This window comes from Rhea pennata, chromosome 8, assembly GCF_028389875.1.
Source record: "Rhea pennata isolate bPtePen1 chromosome 8, bPtePen1.pri, whole genome shotgun sequence".
Classification (NCBI taxonomy): domain Eukaryota; kingdom Metazoa; phylum Chordata; class Aves; order Rheiformes; family Rheidae; genus Rhea; species Rhea pennata.
This window is the reverse complement of record NC_084670.1, coordinates 22,013,076-22,031,707: the sequence shown is the minus strand read 5'-3', so window position 1 is coordinate 22,031,707 and position 18,632 is coordinate 22,013,076. Positions and strand designations below refer to the sequence as shown.

The window sequence follows — 18,632 nt, the reverse complement described above, 5'->3', positions numbered from 1 at the left end:
TTGACCTACCATGATTCTTGCAGATTGTATAAAAAAGAAATAATGTTCTATCAGAATAAATTAGACCACAGAGAATGAAGAAACTTCATCTATAGATGCAAAGGTAGGATTAGAAAAGTGTGTGAAAGCAGATTATGGGAATAGAATTTAGATGGATTTTTTGTTCGTTTGTTTCTTAAATCCTTGAAGGTTCAGTCATAGTTGGATTTATTTCTGATTTCCAAGAAAAGGAAGAATAAACTATAATAACTTTATTCCTAGGGAATTTCAAAACTCCATAGGTGATGGTACCTGTCCTTGGGGAATTTCTAGCAATTAATAGCTAACAGACTTAGCATAGATGAATTCTGAGTATCTACATTTTTGGATGCTTAGACAATATGGCCCCTTATACAGCATTAGATGATACCTCAGTCTATATAAAATGCAACCTGTATTGCATTTTGTTCCAGGCCAAATTAGGAATTAGAAAATACCACAGTTGGGCAATCCCTGTAGTTTTTAGTTGGCAGAATAAGAGAAGGATGGATAACAGTATTTTTACCTTTCTGTTTCTCCTAGGTTTGGTACACTGTACAGTAGACCTAAGGTTTCTTCCTCTTTGTAACAGTTTTGATGCGATCTATGTCCTAAAAATTTTAGTCTGTTGGGGATTTTGAGTGCAGCCCTTCCGCTGCCCAGTAAACAGTGCTGCCTATAGCTGGGCACAGGCATACTTACATTTAGGCAGTTGCCAAGGGAGCAATAGACAGATTTTTTTGGTCATTTTCCATCCCTGTGTAATTCCTTACACTGGAAAAAAAATCTAGGAAGAAATATAAATCAAAAGACTATGTTATTCCTGAGAATTCAGGCTGTTTTATTTCACTTATACATCTGGTGTAATATACCTTTTCAGTTCCCAATTCATTTTCTCTGCAAGTTTGGCACGTGGTCAACAAAAGGGCAAAGCTGTATGCCCTTGCATGGCATACAGAAGGCACTCTGGAGCCTGGGAGGGGTGCTTCCTATATTACACATCACAAAACTGAGCACTGTGCATCTGGCCTAACCCATTGACTTAGTATAATAGATTTCAGAGTTTAAGGAGTTGTAGAGTACTATAGGAAATGAAGAGAGATACATACAGTCTGATTTTTCTTTCCATTGGGAACCTTAACTTTTATTATTATTATATTATTATTGTTGTTCCCTGTCTGAAGCTTTTCTACATCCATAGATGTGGCCTAGCCATGGAGGAAACGGATCTCAGTCATCTTGATCAAGAGCATAGGAAGTGCTTCCCATGGCACGGTGCCAGATACCGCCTTTGCGTTTTTTTTTCTTCTCTTGCATGAATTACTTTAGGGCTTTGAGTTGCGTACCAAAATTGAGCTTCCATCAAACAAGCGCACACTGGGAAAGAGTCATTTCCCACCCAAAGTCTTGCATTGCAATCGAAATAGATAAGAGAGGGACACAGAAACCAAGACAAAGAAGAGGGAAATGACTAACCTGTTGGTTATCACCTACAGATACATAAAGGCTGTTTGTCACAAGGGGACTGTGACACAGCCAAACTTGGACATGGCTCATCCTTTGTCATATGATCTCCAGCCCATATGCGACAAACAACCTTAATGCTCTTAAGGCTTCAAGGCCCAAAGGCCCTAGTCCCAAGAGTCTTTTGAATAAAAGCATTCCTACAAATCAGGACTGAAAGGGAGACCAGAAGCCATCTCCCTATACCTTTGTGCACTCACCAGTAACACTTTAAGGGCTTAACTTGGACTTTCATAGTTTATATGCTTTTGGTGCTCTGCGCAGAAGTGATTTCAACTCTGGGATAAAGTAGTGCTTTCCCTTATGACTGTCAGTACTTTATGTAAGCCATCACTGCCTAAATGACAACCTGAGCCAAGGCAGACTTTATCTTGTGCACAAATACAGATTTGACATTTTTTCCAGCTTTGCTCAGGACACTAATTAAAAGCCTAGGAAGTGAGCACACATGAAATCATTCCTTCCGTATAAGCAGACAGATGGAGAGAAATTCCAGCCTGTTTCCAGTCTTTTGTCTTTAGCGCATTTTTGGAATTTCCTTCAGGAAGTCAGGTTATGACCTAAAGCCTTCCTCAGTGAGTAGGCTCTGGTTTCCCACAGTAAACCTTGCACAGTGATGACATACAGTATGAGAAGGTGAGGTTTATCTTTACACTCCAACTGCATCCTGTACAAGCTCCATGAGAGTTTAATACCTAGAGAAAATGGCAGCAAGAGAGGAAATGGAAGTCAAACCTTTAGAAGAAGTAATACAGTACCTATTCAAATACACAGCTATATTCTTTATTGGTGGACCTAATGAGGCTACAGCACTCTGTAACTGATATTTTGTAAACTTAAATGGTACTTGTAATAAACAAAATTTAAAACTGATGATTGATATTAGTGGTTAGGTACTACTCTTGCACGTATTACACTCCAGGAAGTAGTGGCAGAACTACAGGCATATAATTTTTCTTCTGTTTCTTTTACTATTTGTTGGAGAAAAATTGCTTGCCATCATGCTACTATTTAGATTTTTATTGACGTATAGCATATGTGCTGATGAAAAAAACATATTCTGGCATTAATTTTGTAAGTGGCATTATGCATCTATGTCTTAACTGGTCGGGAAGATCCCACAGAATAGATGTAATCCAATGGATACTGAAATAAGAAATCCTTCTATTAATTTCTAACAAGAAAGTAAACCCAGCAAAAAACTTCATAATAGTACAAAACTACTAGTATTATGATAACAGAATCTTAAAAAAAATCAGTTTATTAATGTTTAGAAGTCAATAAAGCTATGTGCAAATTGAACAATAAAAGTCAGAAACATTTTAAATACTATTTTTTTAAACCAGAAAAAAAAATCAGTTTAATTGCACTCAAAATCTTACTACAAAAGCAATGTATTTTCTTTACAAAAAACATTTCTAAGAATTGCCAATAACTGTAAATCAGTCAATTGCTCTCAGCTATCCCAGATATACCACTTTTGTTACAGTAATACTCTAGGTGCACAAAGTCTCCTGTATCTTTTTAAATTATTTACATTGTACACATTCAACTCCCATTAGCACAGGTTAGAAAAACAGAGGAATAAAAGTGATGCTGTAAAACAAATACATTCAATTTAACGAAAGGTACTTCTTCCATGAACTGATAAAATACAGACATCTTTGCTGAAATTATAAACATTAATAAAATGTGCCAAACTGTGTAATGCATATTGTTATGGAAGTACATTTATCTATAATCATTTAACTTAAACTTTCCTTTATTTGTTCTGAAACTCAAGGTATTCTTTTCAGATTTCCTGACTAATCTTTAGGTTTGGAAATACTATGGACCTAACACTGAAATTACTCTTCAGCTTTTACTTGGTTTTTACTCAGGCAAAAATCCCTACTATTGTCGATAGTATTTTATACTATTAGATTTACTTTCAGTCATCTTAAAGAGAACTGATCTTTAGGTCCACCTTGCATTTGTCGTGATAATGCAGTTTATTTACTAACAAGGTAACGACCATATGGGGCCAAATGCTGCTCTGAACTACCATATAAAATTTGAAGCAGTCAACGGAACTGTATAGGTGAAAACTTAACTGCAGAGCCTGGCTCATGGTTTGCAAATGTGATGTGGACCGTCAGCAAAATTTCACAGCTATGACCTTGCTAAATAAAACCCCAGCAACTTCGGACTCTGCAAATAAAATCTTATTACTTAACTAAAAGCTCTGGGAAGTGATGCAGAATTACGGTCTAACTTGTATTTGTGTGATCTCTTTCCTTGCTATGTGCTAAACAAACACTTCTGACCAAGTATACCAGAGCCATCACTAAACTCAATACAGAAGGATCTTTGTGTCAGTGGTTTGCTGCAAGAAAAGGAAAAATAACTTCACATTCTTCTCAGAGAAAAAAAAAATCATTCTCCCTTTCTCTCCTCCCCTACTCTTTCTCTCACACGCACCAGGCATCATTTCAGCAAGGCATCAGTCTTTCAGAGTTACTAAGGAGATTTCAGGATATGAATGCGCCTGACAATCCTGAGCTGCCTCAGTGCAAAGACAAAACATGCTCCAGGGAAAAAGATTTCAAGCCAGAACAGTCTGTCCCATTTCTTGAACTCCAGCCTTGCAAGTGCACCGTTTGCCTCGCTAGAACTAATGCTACTTGCTCACTTAGCCCAGCGCTGCTGTAGCGAGCAGGAGGCGTCACGTCACCGCTGTCAGATTTCAGAGGGAAGGCTCTGAAATACGCCCCCACAGTTACTCTTAAGAAGAAGAGGTAACATTGCCTGAAGACATGATGGTTTCAGGATGGTCACCTTCCTCCTTCTGTGGATGGGAGGAGTTGTCGGATTTACTCCGGCTGAACTCCATCCCTCCAATGATCGGCCTCTTGAATTTGGTCCCAGGATCTGCAGGGGGACATTTGCAGCAGCACAGAATCTTGATGAAAGCCCTCCTCATTTCTTTGTTTGTTAAGGTATAGATGATAGGGTTTGTGGCTGAGTTGAGCACAGCCAGTACTAAGAAATACTCTGCTTTAAAGAGGATTGGGCAGGTTTTCACTTTGCACCCCACATCCAGTAAAAGCAGGATGAACAAAGGAGCCCAGCAGGCAATGAAGGCACTCAGGACTATAATCACTGTCTTGAGCAAAGCTAATGACTTTTCTGAGCTCCTAGTAGCTTTGGTAATGTTTTTTCGAAACGTCAGCCTGCGGCTCCTAGTCCTCACCATGGAATAGATCCTGCAATAGAGGACGACAATAGATAGCAAAAGGCCAGTGAAAACTGTGGTGCAAAACAGAATATAGTGCTTATGGTAGAGAGGCAGCACTGTGGAGCAGTTGGACAAGAGGCTGATGCAGTTCCAACCCATGATCGGGAGTCCCCCTAGTATCATGGAGATAACCCAGCAAGCACTGATCAGCAGGAAGGAGCGAAAGCTGTTGCTGCCGTTGTGGAGTTTCATCTTCAACATGGTGATGTATCTCTCAATGGCAATGGCCAACAAGCTGAACACGGAAGCGGACAAGGCAACAAACATGCTGCCCTCTCTTACAAACCACTGGGAGGGGGTGAGGCTGTAGGTTTTGTGTCCAGAGAGCAGGAGGTTGGCAGTGTAAGCCACTCCAGCCAGCAAGTCTGAAAGAGCCAAGTTTCCAATGAAATAGTACATGGGTCTGTGGAACTTCTTGGTTTTCCAGATGGTGAGCAAGACAAAAATGTTCTCTAAGATTATAAAGCAGCAAATGATAATAAAACCCACCGAAGTCATTTTTATTCCACTGTCCGCGTTCTCGTTTAGCTTTCCCGTGTAATTGTAATGCTCTTTGATGATATAGTTGACATCGGTGTTGGCGAGGTGGCTGACGACCTTCAGCGGGGCGGTGGTGAGGGAGCTCATGGTGCCGGGCTGAGCGGCGCCTCCCGAGCGGCCGCCGGGGGGCGCCGAGAGCAGAGCCCGCGGCCGCGCCGGCCTCACCGGCGGCAGCCCTGGAACAAACCCCGCAGTTAGAAGGCAGGCGAACAAAGAAGCGACTTCAGCAGAGCGAAAGGCGATCTGCTAATTTAATTCTACGTCAGACTTAGGCGTGTAATCACAAAGGAATTCATTTCATTCACCTGTTAACAAACATTTTAAAGGGTGGTTAGGCATACTAACCAGGTAAAGTTAATAAGATGAAAAGGTCCTGTCATGCAGAATTGCACAAAAAAAGTAGGAGCCAGCGAGGATTGGACTTCTTCAAATACGAAAGGTCCCAAAGTTCTCCAAAAATAAGTTCTAGCATACAGGATACCTTTTTCTTCAATAGGAAACCCTACATAAACAGCAGCAGAGATTTAGAAAGGGAGAAGGCTTGATTTGTTTTAAATGCAAATACATGCAAGCCTGCATAGAAATTACTTGATAGGAGACTACTACTCTCCTCCGTTAATAACGTCTGTGTTTTGGAAGGGGAGAATTAGGCAATTTACTGATGCCATCTCCAGCAGTGATGAAGGTGATTCACTGATGTATATAAGCAAAAGAGCAACTCAAAAGCTGTAAACAGGAAAGGTGCCCGGACTTCTATTTAGCAAGCATGTGCTTTAATAAAGCAGCGTAAAAGTTAGAAAGTTGAGAAAAGTAAGATAGCAAACCTACTCTGGGGGTCTTAAAGAATACCAGAAAATACTTTGTAGTTGAAATAATTCACATTGCAAGCTTTCGAAATAGACATTTCTAAGGACTGCAGATAAAGAGGAAACTGCCTTTGCATAAAAACACTTTCTAGTGGACATCTTAAAAGAATTAAGCACGTTACATGATGCAAGGAAAGAGTGCTTTGCACCGCTCCCGGGCTGCAGCCCGCACCGCTCCTGCCCCTCACCGTTCCCAGGCTCCACGCTGCACCGCTCCAGCCCGCACCGCTGCCGTCCCGCACCACCTCCCCCGGGCGCGGCGTCCGAGCCGAGCACGACCCCTCCCCGAGAGCCACCGCTGACCCTCGCCTTTAGCATCCCACGGCGGTGCTCGCCGAGAGGAGAAGCGCTGCGCTGCGCTGCGCTGCACCGGCATGTCACAGCCGCCCCAGGCTCCCGGGCGGCCGCGGCGCCGCCGATCCTTACCTGGCTCAAGCGCGGCGTGCAGCCCGCATCGGCCCTGCGCATCTTGCGTGCCCGCGGAGCAATTCCAGCGGCCGGACACGTTCCCGTGGTTTTAATGCACCCAGCCGCTCCTCTCCGCCCCGTTTGCGATTCTTCCTCTCTGACTCCTCCCTGCATGTGCCCCTCCGACGCACGGAGTGGCGGGTCATGCGAAGGACCTGCAAGCGCAGCGCCGCGCAGCCTGGGGAGCTCGCCGCGCCCCGCGGGGTCGGGACGCCCCGGCGCGGCCCTTCCCGCTGCGGCCTGGCAGCCGGGCAGGGAGCCGCCCTCGCTGTGGCAGGGCTCTTGGAGTCCCGGTAGCTCTGTGGAAGGGGGTCTGAGGAGGAAAGTCCGGAAAAGGCGTTACTCGGGGGCGCTCCCGCCGTAGGACGGTGCAGACCTCAGTCACCTCTCCCTCCCCACGCCTCGGCTGCCCCGGCGGGAGGGGGCGCCCCACAGCCTCCCCCAGGCCCCGGCCTCGGCCCGAAGAGGTTCCCCGAGTTGAGCCCGGCGCCCCCGGAGGCCTCGCCGCCTGCCGCCCCGGCACGGCACGGCACAGCGCGCCCCGGCACGCCACGCCACGCCCGGGCACGGCGCAGCACAGCACAGCGGGGCAGGGCAGGGCAGGGAGGCTGCCCGGGGCGGCCCCTCCGCACGGCCGGCAGCAGCTCCTGCCGCTCCCCCAGCCCGCGGAGGCCGGCGGCTCCAAGCCGGCCCCTTCCGCAGAGGCAGAGAAAGAACAGCATCGCTCCTGCCCTTGTTTCTGTTCTTCCCTCGAGCACAAGCACAGCAGGGAGAACACCAGAGTGATCCTGCACGTCCCCTCAGACCCATCGCAGGCTGAACTCCATGAATGATATGAAGGAGGCTCTCACCCTTCTCATCACCTTAGCAAGCTCAGGGCCATGCTGAGGTCCAGCAGGCCCAGACTGCCGCGTCCCAGCAGGCCCAAGAGTGGGGGAGCCACTGTCCCCTGTGGCCTGCCAGCTGCTGCAGCACTAGGTAACTCGCCAGCAGCTTCCTTGCCCAGCACAGGGCAGCCTGGCAGGGGGAGGACCAGTGCTAGCCAGCACGGCAGGAAGGCCAAGGTGAGCACTGGCAGCTGGTTAATCGGGGGACTCATGTCATTGCTTGCCTTCAGGCTCATGCCAACCACCCCATGCTACCATCAATCACTTAGTTCCATGTGCTAGTACTCCCACGTGAAAAAAAAAAAAACTTGAATGTTCAAAAGTGTGCAATATTCCTGAATTTTTGAAAATACTAAGACTACAAATACTTCAAATTCATTTTAAAAATTGGCAATGGCAGCTACCTGACATGATAATGGTGGTATTATACAGAGACAGAAAAAGATAAGGAAGTGAGTTTAAGTTTTACAATTCCTTCTTTATCTTTAAACTTTTAAAAGAAAAAAGCACTAAGCATATGTGAAGGGGTGACTGTGTTGGTAATCTACAGTTGCTCTTACTGCAGAAGTGTTCCTCTTCCTTCCTTGCTCTGTTCTCTTTAACTCCACCTCAAATTGAAATGCAAAAGAATATCACAATAGACAACAGCTTAATATAGGAGGTCGTTTAGTTCACAGCATCGCACAATTCAGTTAGCAATAGCAATTGTTACGGAGAAACTGCTTTTCTTTCTGAAATATGGTAAGAACAACTCTACCCTCAGGAAGAGTCCTTCACTTGTTTTTGCTAATAGTCATGTTTCAATTGCTCCACACCTCTCCTAGAATGACTCAGAAAAATTACACTGCCAAACAGACATTTACTCTTCCTCCACAAAGCCAGAAACTTGAAAAGATGTTTAGCCTTCTGAGAGCCTAGAGGAATATACAGCCGTTAAATTACAACTGTCAGAAAAGGCACATAAGATAAATCATGCTTGAGGTTGACATATGCACCCCCTGCAACTGCCTGACATACCTAGATATTTCAAGCTTTCCCCCTTTATTTAGCTAATTTACAGAAAATACTAAATAGAAGTGCATTCATCAGGCATTTTTCTCGAGGAAATCATTCCCATATAATTTTAAGCAAAAGGAATATATTAAAGTAACATGCTTTAATTAAAGGTAAAATGACTCAGGGTTTCAGTAATCAGATATACAAGCTTTCATGTTTAGGTTACTGGTTAACCAGCTGAGAAAATTCTAACTCAGAGCTGTGACATCCAGCTAATTATGTGTCAGAGCCTGTATACTATGTCTGAGCAATTTCAGTTCCACTCTGAACAGTTGGTATTTATACCACAAAAAGCTTTGTGAAAACTAGATGATCAATCACATTTATAGCTGCGTTGACATCTTGTTAGGGAGGAAACTGAAATATTCCTTCACCTTTCTCAGGCAATGAAACCAAATCACCTGACTTTGCAATGATTGACATTTAAAAACTCAGAAATGATACCTTAGCATGGCTCAACAGCACAGATGATAGCCTTCTCATAAGGGGTGTAAATTCAGGCTTTTCCAGCCAACTCTACCAAAATACACTGATAAATGCTTAGGGAGGTGATTTACATTGGGAATATACTCACTCCATCCCAGTTAAGTTTAGGAAGACACTAACAGAAGAACACCTGTTATGTTAAAACGAGTACCAGGTCCAACACTAGGAATCTTTTACCTCTACAGATACACTACAGAAATCCAGGATATGCAGCTCATTTGAAAACTCTGCTCTGAAATTGCCTATGTTCAGAGTAAGGAGAAAGAACAACATAATGTTATTCATACATCATTTCAGAATAACCAGAAAGCATCTTTCAGTGGAATGCAAAGGGGAAGACTGTGCACATCACGACCTGATACATCACCCAGGTTAATTGGTTAAAGAAAGTTTACGCAGCAAGTCCGCAAGAACGAAGTAGCAGACATGTTTGTTTACAGCAATACTGAATGTGTGTATCTCTTAGCTACTTGCGTTTTGGGACCGACAGAATCTCATGTTTTAGGGTCAGGCACCACAAACACACACCAGTGACTGCTTGTAATAACCAAAATTCTTATGTAACTTTCTATAATACTGTAGGAATTTCAGAAACTTGTCTAGTCTCAGGTGATGCCAGATCATCCAAGTAGGAGGCCTGAATTGTAGCTTTAGTGTCTTAATCAAAGCAACACACACTGATATAACACTGATCATTTTATACTAGTGAAGCCAAAGAAAACTATGAAAAGACTAAGCCATCCCACAGAAGAAGAAAAAAGAAACAATCCATTTCAGATTACAGAATCCTTGGTGTAAGAGTTGATTCTCTTAGCATAATGACTCTATCGACATACGTTCATCCAACTCAAATCAGAAGTAATAGACTCTAAAAATTTCAGAATACTTTACAAAGAGATCTTTTAAAAAGAAACTACAGGACCTTAAAGTAAACATTAATAATAATAAAAAAAACCTCCCCAGCACAATACACAGTAACTCTCAGCTAAGGAAAAGGATATTACGCAGTCTTGCAGGAAAGTAATTTGACCTTGTCAGAAAACAAGCTGCAAACCGGGGTATTCCCAAAGCCTGCATAGTAATAGATCTGTTACAATTAGTATTCCACAAGTAATGTATCTGGCGTCATCAGAAAATAGTGCTCAGAGTACTTGTGTTACTGGACAAATCACAAATGCATCAGATGAGGGCCTGATTGTTATCCATCTTCAAAGGAGATGGAAAACCCCTGCAAGACAGATTTGTACAGGATATTAACACACTTCATCCACATGCCTTCATAGAGCTTAATCTATGTATGTAAAAGGTACTTTTATTCATCCAGACATAAGTGAGACCAAAAACCAGGGCCACTCCTCCCTGATGTGCCAGGGCCAATAAACAACTGACCCTTGAACAGTGCCACCAGAATGGCTTACCTCGCTGAGAAAGAGCACAAGGAGCAGTCAGTGGAATCCCCCCCAGAATCATGTCACTAGAAGAAATGCAAATAACCATGCAGAAGTGAGGCATTACTCCAGATTCAGGTTTCTCCTGGAAATCTGGAACAAATCTGGAATAAATTTTGAATATTTTTCTTCCAAGATTTACAACACACAACTGAGAATACAACGTAGTTCTAATTATATAGCATAGCATCTGAATGCTCACTTACAGAGATACCAGAACTAACTTTTAAATTAACCTGAACCTCAGATGATGTGGCATAAATTAGTGTAAACAGAGTGCTAAGCCAATGCATTTGTACCACCTGTAATACCAAACAAGCTCGTTAAGAATTTAGCTTGCATATAATATTACAGTGTTTTGTTAAGCAGTACAGATATGATCTTGTGAATTAGACCATCTACATCCTTTCTCCAGCTCTGTATTTTTTATCTGAAAGCCAGTTAAATCCTTAGAACTAAGATTCTGGGGCCAGTCCTGTACAACTTATTCATCAATGACCCGGATGAAGGGACAGAGTGGTATCATCAGCAAACTTGCTGAGCAGGCAAACTGGGAGGAGTGGCTGACACACCTGAGGGCTGTGCTGCCATACAGAGAGACCTGGACAGCCTGGAGAGCTGGGCACAGAGAAACCTCATGAGGTTCAACAAGGGCAAGTGCAGAGTCCTGCACCTAAAAACAACCCCATGCACCATACAGACTGGGAGCTGACCTGCTAGAAGGCAGCTCTGCAGAGAAAGACCTGGGAATCCTGGTGGACAAGTTGACCACGAGCCACTAATGTGCCCTTGTGACCAAGAAGGCCAATGGTATCCTGGGTGGCATTAAGAGCAGCTTCACTAGCAGGTCAAGGGAGATCCTGCTGCTCTACTCAGCCCTGGTGAGGCCACATCTGCAGTAGTGTGTCTAGTGCTAGGTTCCTCAGTACAAGAGAAACATGGAGCTAGTTCAGCAAGTCCAGCATAGGGCTACTAAGATGATGAAGGGACTGGAGCATCTCCCCTGTGAAGAAAGGCTGAGACATCTGGGCCTGTTCAGCCTGGAGGGGAAAAAAAAGAAAAAAAACAGGAGAGGAATCTTATCAACTCATATAAGTATCTAAAGGGAGGCTGTGGAGAGAACTAGGCTAGACTCTTTTCAGTGGTACCCAATGACAGGATAAGAGGCAACAGGCACAAACTGAAACAGAGGACGTTCCACCTGAACATGTGGAAGAACTGTTTTACTGTGAGAGTGATAAAGCACTGGAAGAAGTTGCCCCAAAAGATGGTACAGTCTCCTTCCTTGGAGATACTCAAAAGCCACCTGGACACAATCCTGGACAAGATACTCTAGGGAACCTTGCTTGAGCAGGGTGGGTTGGACTATATGATCTCCAGAGGTCCCTTCCAACTTCAACCTTTCTGGGATTCTGTGATAATAGAGCAGTGGTGATACTTGCATAAAGCACACATAGAAATGCAGGTACTGTCAATCTTTTTTTTTAAATAATACTATGAATTTGTGCAGAAGTAAATTAAGCAAAGTTAATTTTACTTGTAATGGAAGACAGCTAAAGGAAAGAAAGAAAGAAAAACACTCAAGTGATGTCAGGACTTCTCTTCGCAGAAATCTAGGTACCTAGACACACATATAAGCTTCCGCTAGGATTTTTAAAAGGACAAAAATGTTTGTCAATTAACTTGTTTTTAACTGTCTTCCACATTTTACCACTCTATATTGTTAAGTACCTAATTCCCATTAAAAACTGTCTGTCAGGAAAAAAAACATTTTTTTCAAATGGACTAAAAGGACAGCTTAAATGAAGTATACACAGGTAGAGGTAACTTAATTAGAATATTGCTCAACCCACATGGGAAGAATATGCCATAAAGCTCTGAGAAAAGCACAAAAAACATGTTAAAAGTAAGCAAGAAATATGTGAATATAGGGAATAAAATAATTTTATTAATTTTTAACATAATAGTAAATCTAAGCCATTCATGGGAAGTCTAAATACCCAAGAGAACCACTTAGATTTATTGTTCAGTTTTAAATGAATTAATATTTCAGTTGCACCACTTCTGAGTTTAGAGCAATATGATTTGAAATTATCCTTTCTACAGCGGATAGGTTAGATGAATTAGTTTTCTGTTGACATTCATGGTGTTCAAAAATTCCGTATCTTCTTCCTTCAGATTAAAATCAAAAACCTGTTTTGCAGAAAAAGAGTGATGAAAACATTGCAAAGACTGGAGCATACACATACATGCTTAGTATTAGCATTGTCTAATTTAGAAAATGTTTTCATTTTTAATATTAATTGAACAGACCATTATTTTAAAATGTTATTGTTACAAGTCTGATATATTTGGTTTTTGTGAGGATTTGTATTCTATTTTTAGATCACCAAGCTAAACATAACATTAGGAAAAGCTTAATTCCAAACAGAAAAAAATTGAAGGAGTTCAGAAAGCAACCTGAAACAGTTTTACTGGAAATCTCTGCTCCCAAAACCATAAGCAACAGCTTTACTACAGCTAACCACGATACATCATCTTTGGTACGTATTAAAGTGCAGAAGGAGTTCCATAGTGATGAAACTGTGTAAGCCATCATTATTAAAAGTGTACGAGAAAGCTTTTTAAAACTATTTTTAATCCAATCATACAGGACGAAAGTCCTACTACATGTTTTCTGCTAGACAAACTAAAGACATGAACGGACATGATAACTGATCTTAACATGCTATTCTGAAGTAACAGCAGCCTTAGCTGAAAAGTCTGCCATTAATCAGGAGATCCTAGATATTGCTTATGTTTATTACTGAGGACAAAAACAGTGAAATAACCATTTCCTGAAAAAGGACGTGATAATCTTCCAGCCTCATCAGAGGTATTTTGATCTTGATTATAAAGCATTTTTGATAATCATGCAAAAATCTCATAAATCATGGGATAAAAAACCCAGACACTTGCTGTTTCATTAATATGAAGAGGTGGTGTGTGTGGGGGGGTATTTTGTTTTTTTTACACCAGGGAAGTCAATGTATACTATAGTATATGACTGTCACAGCTGTACTTCATGAATTAATCTTTCACCACCCTTAAACTATACCTGAATCAAGTGATTAACCCTAAATTCAGCTTGACAATAATATACTTAATTTCTTTAACAAGACAAATCCAGGTCACAGAGAACCATTAGAAAAGAATGAGTTCCCACAGAAAAGAAAACAACAATCTCTGCTCTTCCTGTTACTACAAAACTGTAAAAGTAATAGTTTCCCTCCCTACCCCCTCCCACACTTCACAGCCAAGTTATGAATTTAACACCCGTTCATTATTTTGGAATTGCCAAGCCTTAGCTTGAAACTCACAGAAATCTATTTTGCTGGAAGGAAAGAAGGAGGAGGGAAAAAAAAAAAAAAGAGTAACAATTAATAGGATGATATTCTGCCAACATACTCCTGCATTTCCTGTTAGTAGTTCAGCCACAGAACAGTTCTTAAAGGGCACTGGCTAGCAGAGTCCTTAGCAAGTCCATAAATGACTCCTCTTGGGCACAGCTGCCTTTAGTACAAAAGCTTGACACAGCGAACCACTATCTCATAAAAAAAAAAAAAAAAAAAAAAAAAAAAAAAAAAAGCCCCATGTTACAGCCAATAAAGCAGGGAAGCAGTTTACATGGGTGATTAAGATCTGGTACCAATGGATCTGTGCAACGTTGCTTAGAGAAGTACATCCCATAATGTTGGCCATGTCTAACAGAGTTAACAGTGACACAGGTTATACCACTGGGAAGCAGCATCAACATCATTGATTGAAATTCATCTCAGGCTTTGTGCTCCTTTGTATTTATTTCAGTGGGTAATGACTAGTTTTGGAGACAGTTCTCATGCTTTGGTTCCTTAGAAACTCCTAACTCTTCTGTAATGTCCTGGTAGCTGTAACTAGGTCTGTGTGAGGCTGCAGAGGGACAAGTGGCCACTGAAAAAAAGACAAATACTAAGGCTGCAACATATATATCATAAATATCATAAAGGCTCACTACAAGGCAGTGCAAATGCTTCAAATTCTCTTTCAAAAGCACAGACATTTTCAGGGAGATTGCAAAAAGTGCCAAAGATTAAGTACAAAAAAGACTCCCAGCACAGCAATACAAAGAATTACCAGTAGGTTGGTCTATTTTTTATCTTTACCCAATGCACTATAGCCATAGTTGTGTTCCTCAGAGCTTCCAGGCTTTGGAAGCAGTGTGGTAAGGTGGGTAGAGGTAACTGCTTGGATTCAATTACTGACAGCAAGCGCAACTCCATCTTAGTCCCCACTTTTGAAAACAAGGGGTCAATGTCAGCTTTCCTGCTGTCAAAATATTTCTGCACAGCTATTGTAGAAGAAAATCAGCTAGTGTTAACCACAGTGCAAAAAGAAGGCTGGATACATTTCAGTCTGCTTGACTTAGAGGGTTTGTGAATTTACTACTATTATAGTTTCCTTCTTATATATACTAGTCAGAAAAATAACACACTTGCATTCAAATTTACATTAGGGGGACAGATACTGTACAAAAACTTCTGTAGCTTGATAAAAAAAAATCTCAAATATGCACTTTACAAAACCATTGCCATTATTTCTGAATTAAAGGTTCTTAGAGGCCTTTATTGCCAGTAAAATAAAAGATGAAATTCATAAATAGGCAAAAAAAAGGAGAGGTAGCCACTCAGAATCAGACAGGAAGCTACTTGGCTGCACAGAAAGTGGCCTCACCCTTTCCACTGACTTTCTGTTTATTTTTTTCCTTTCCTTATTTGTTTCAAAAGAGTTTCCATTCCATTAACAATCATAGTTCTCCTGCAAAGAAGGCTGACTGCGCTTAGGTATATAAGTCATTATTTTAAATAAGATAAATTTTGTCTTAACTAGAAAGTGCTGCCCTTGTAAGTCATGACTCTAAATAACCTACATAACACAGAGGAAAAAGTGCCTTACTTTTTTTCAGCTGTAGTTCTTTGTCCTATTGGCAAGATGATGGTTATTGTGATAAAATGGATATTTTGCTTTATATTAACAAATGTCATTGTAGAAAGGCAGAAAAGTTTTCTCTTTAGAGAAAGCTTGTATTACGCGAGCAAGGGCAGGAAGAGGAGTTTCAGCCAGCCCTGGCAAAGAACATGCATGGCATCTTACGTTCAGCCCTTTTATATGCCATTGGTCTTCTAGGTTCTCCTTCTATTACACGACACCACTCTTCACTGCCAACCCTAAATCTCATCAACTGTTCCCTTTTCAATTGTTTATTATCTTTTATATATATGTACTTATTATGATCAAATTTGTAAGTACTTTAGAAAATTTGCTTTAGAAGACTTAATGCAGACTTATTTTGCAGCAGCCTTTGTTTAAAAGGAAACTATCTTCCACATTTGTAACACCATTTTAGTTGTAGAGAGGACTATAAGATATGAATTCACTGAGTTAGTCTTTCCCTGTGCAACCCCATCAAAACCAAAAGAAGATTTGCTCAGGGCTTCTAAGTCAGCACAATGTAAAACTTCTGGAAGCTGTATTCAAACGAAAGCAAGCTACAGCGATAAGGTGCGTTACATTGCTAGCAGGCAGGCGATAACAGGATTCCAGGCTCTCGGGGGAGTTGCAGTTTTCAGCAGAAAACAATGGCGAGGATTAGCGATGGCCCAATGCGCAAAGCAGCACAGCGCACGGGGTGGGGGGAAAGACAGCATGGGGCAGCCGAGGCTTCGCGCTTAAAAGCTCATATTGGCTCAAACTACACTTGGCTTTCTACACTGTTATTACTTAAAATTTAACTCTTATTTCCATATATTGGAAGTATGTAAAATTTCCATAAATCTAAAGCCACTACCAGGTAGCAAAAGAACTGTTAGTGAAAATTTTATTTTATTTTTATATTTATATAAGCCACTCTGGGAAAAAATCTTGAAAGAACAATAATCAAGTCTGAAGATAGTTAGAGAATGACTAAATTTGGACAAATAATTGGACTAAAACTGTAACTTTCCTGTAACTATTTCTTAAATAGAATTATGCTTTTATAGTAATTCTGTCTCTCTCCAATTATTCCTTTCATTCCCCTTTCATTACTTTCATAATGCTTTGGTGTAATGTAGATCTGATAACATGGTGGCTTACCTTTCTAGCAAAAGCAGTTGCAAAAGCAAGAGTAAAGTATCTTTGACAGAGGAAAAAATGAAATAAACAATGAGTTAGGAAACCATCCTCAGTGTTACCTATAGTCACCTATACTGAGGAATCAGAAAGAAAAACTAGTTTAGTTCTGTTTAGCTCAGAATATGTTCAGGCTAATATGCAATACCCAACTATGCAGTTAAGTCTTAACTAATAATGTCCTGGCAATACTGAAGCAAAAGTTTTCCAGCTTACATAGATGTTTGTTTCACTTTGTATGCATCATTTACACTTGAAAAGGGGATAGTATGTTGATACGATAACTGCTTCTTTATGGAAAACTAGAGGTAAAATTCCAACCTCTCTTCTGTAGTTTCCAAAATAGCATTCCCTAGTAAAAAATAAAGAAACAAAAATCCCCTCAAACTACCTGAATACTAGTTGAATACTAGGCAAGTGATTCACTGTGCTCTGAATTCTCATATATTGTACAGGTGCGTAAGTACGGTGGCATAAGCACTGTGTTTTTGTCCTACTGTTAAAATCTGAGCAAACTATTACACAAGGGTATTGTCCTGTAAAGTGACTTCTCAGAAGAATTACCCAGAGTTAAAAGGTTTATTTGTGTGTATTTCACCAAGTCTATGATCATTTTTTGCACATGCTACAAAACCCTAAAGATTACCTTAATTTTATAAATACGTCTTACTTTTTGGAACTACTGAATCCCTCATCACACCAGTTAAGCCAAATACACTGCAACTTTTAGATATCTAAACTTGCATTCTCAGATACTGAAATACTGTAAACTGCAGGCAATAGTTGAAAAGCTGGAAATAATCTCTACTGTGTAGATTGCTTATCTTTTTTTTTGCAACAGTACATTGTACAGGTATTAATTAGTAAGGGCAGCATTTCATAAAATGCCTTGTATTTTTAAAATGATAATAATGCTTCAAGAGACAAATCTGGAAAATTCTTCTCTGAAATGTTTACAAATAACCATACAATTATGCTGAGGAGCTGTTACCAAAAAGAAAAAAATATTCTCTGCATTTTAGTCAAGCTCTATAGAAGCTTTGCTTTGAGGACAAACAATGCAGGCTAGAATATACGATTGCTTTAAGTTGTTTCTTGATAAAAAAAAAACTGAGGAACTTTGTTTCATGATATGAATAAGGCGGAACAGCACTGGGAAAACTGTCTCAGGAAGTCCACACACAATATAAATCAGTCAGATTTTCCATACCTTTCTAGACACAGGAACTCCTAAAATATCAAATGAATGTGAGTAGAAGTCAAATACCAAGTGGAAAAAAGACTCTACAGGTATAATTCTGAAAACATATCTATAAACTGTGTGTGCGCGCTGTACATATGTACTTACATATATATTTATATATGTGCGTGTGTATATACACTTACATATGTATATGTGTACACGTGTATGTGTGTGTGTGTGTATACACACACATTTTCCAATAAAATCTGAGGTACAGTATACCTGTTAATGAGCTCTCCAGGACAAAGTGAAAGCTAGACTAATTCTTACTAAAAACTAAACAAAACTCAGCAGAATTTAGAATAGGAGAATGAAGATAATAATGAAGATCCCTCTTTGGCTCTTAGAGCTTGCTGCTCAACTCTTAAGTCACGCCATTAGTTTATCTGTGCATGAGTTTCTCTGGAAGGGCTCCTACTTGGATACACCTACAGGCTGGTAAATAATATGCATAAAAGTCTCTGGGGCAACTCAATTACTATGCAATAATATCAAATTTTTTATGATACTCACTATATTGCTTATTGCCATGCCATCTCGTTCTCGTTGGAGCTTTATAGTAATATAGTAATAACGGTATTCATATATTTTTCTCACACAGCTTTTTCTTCTTTGAACATTGTAACTCTCTAA

At 40.7% G+C, this 18,632-nt stretch overlaps 2 protein-coding genes and 1 long non-coding RNA gene across 3 annotated transcripts in view; all 3 read right to left on the bottom strand.

The window, feature by feature from the left end:
* Positions 1-2,787: 2,787 nt before the first annotated feature.
* Positions 2,788-6,959, bottom strand: S1PR1 (sphingosine-1-phosphate receptor 1). Its single transcript, XM_062581770.1, has 2 exons — positions 6,652-6,959; positions 2,788-5,664 (listed from the first exon to the last, which is right to left on the bottom strand). The coding sequence occupies exon 2, from the start codon at positions 5,444-5,446 to the stop codon at positions 4,307-4,309; it is 1,140 nt and encodes a 379-aa protein (XP_062437754.1). The 5' UTR covers positions 5,447-5,664; positions 6,652-6,959; the 3' UTR covers positions 2,788-4,306.
* A 1,078-nt stretch (positions 6,960-8,037) lies between these two features.
* Positions 8,038-11,166, bottom strand: LOC134143420 (uncharacterized). Its single transcript, XR_009959111.1, has 2 exons — positions 10,541-11,166; positions 8,038-10,350 (listed from the first exon to the last, which is right to left on the bottom strand). It is a non-coding gene; the product is annotated as an uncharacterized LOC134143420 (long non-coding RNA).
* A 1,339-nt stretch (positions 11,167-12,505) lies between these two features.
* The window catches only part of LOC134143605 (9,11-endoperoxide prostaglandin H2 reductase-like), a 50,462-nt gene continuing 44,335 nt past the window's right edge, over positions 12,506-18,632 (bottom strand). The window contains exon 8 of the mRNA XM_062581771.1: positions 12,506-12,763. The gene's annotated coding sequence lies outside the window, so the exon portion shown is untranslated. The remainder of the gene's footprint in view (positions 12,764-18,632) is intronic.

Coding starts and splice junctions, on each gene's coding strand:
- S1PR1 (XM_062581770.1), bottom strand. CDS start 5,446: ATGAGCTCCCTCACCACCGCCCCGCTGAAGGTCGTCAGCCACCTCGCC.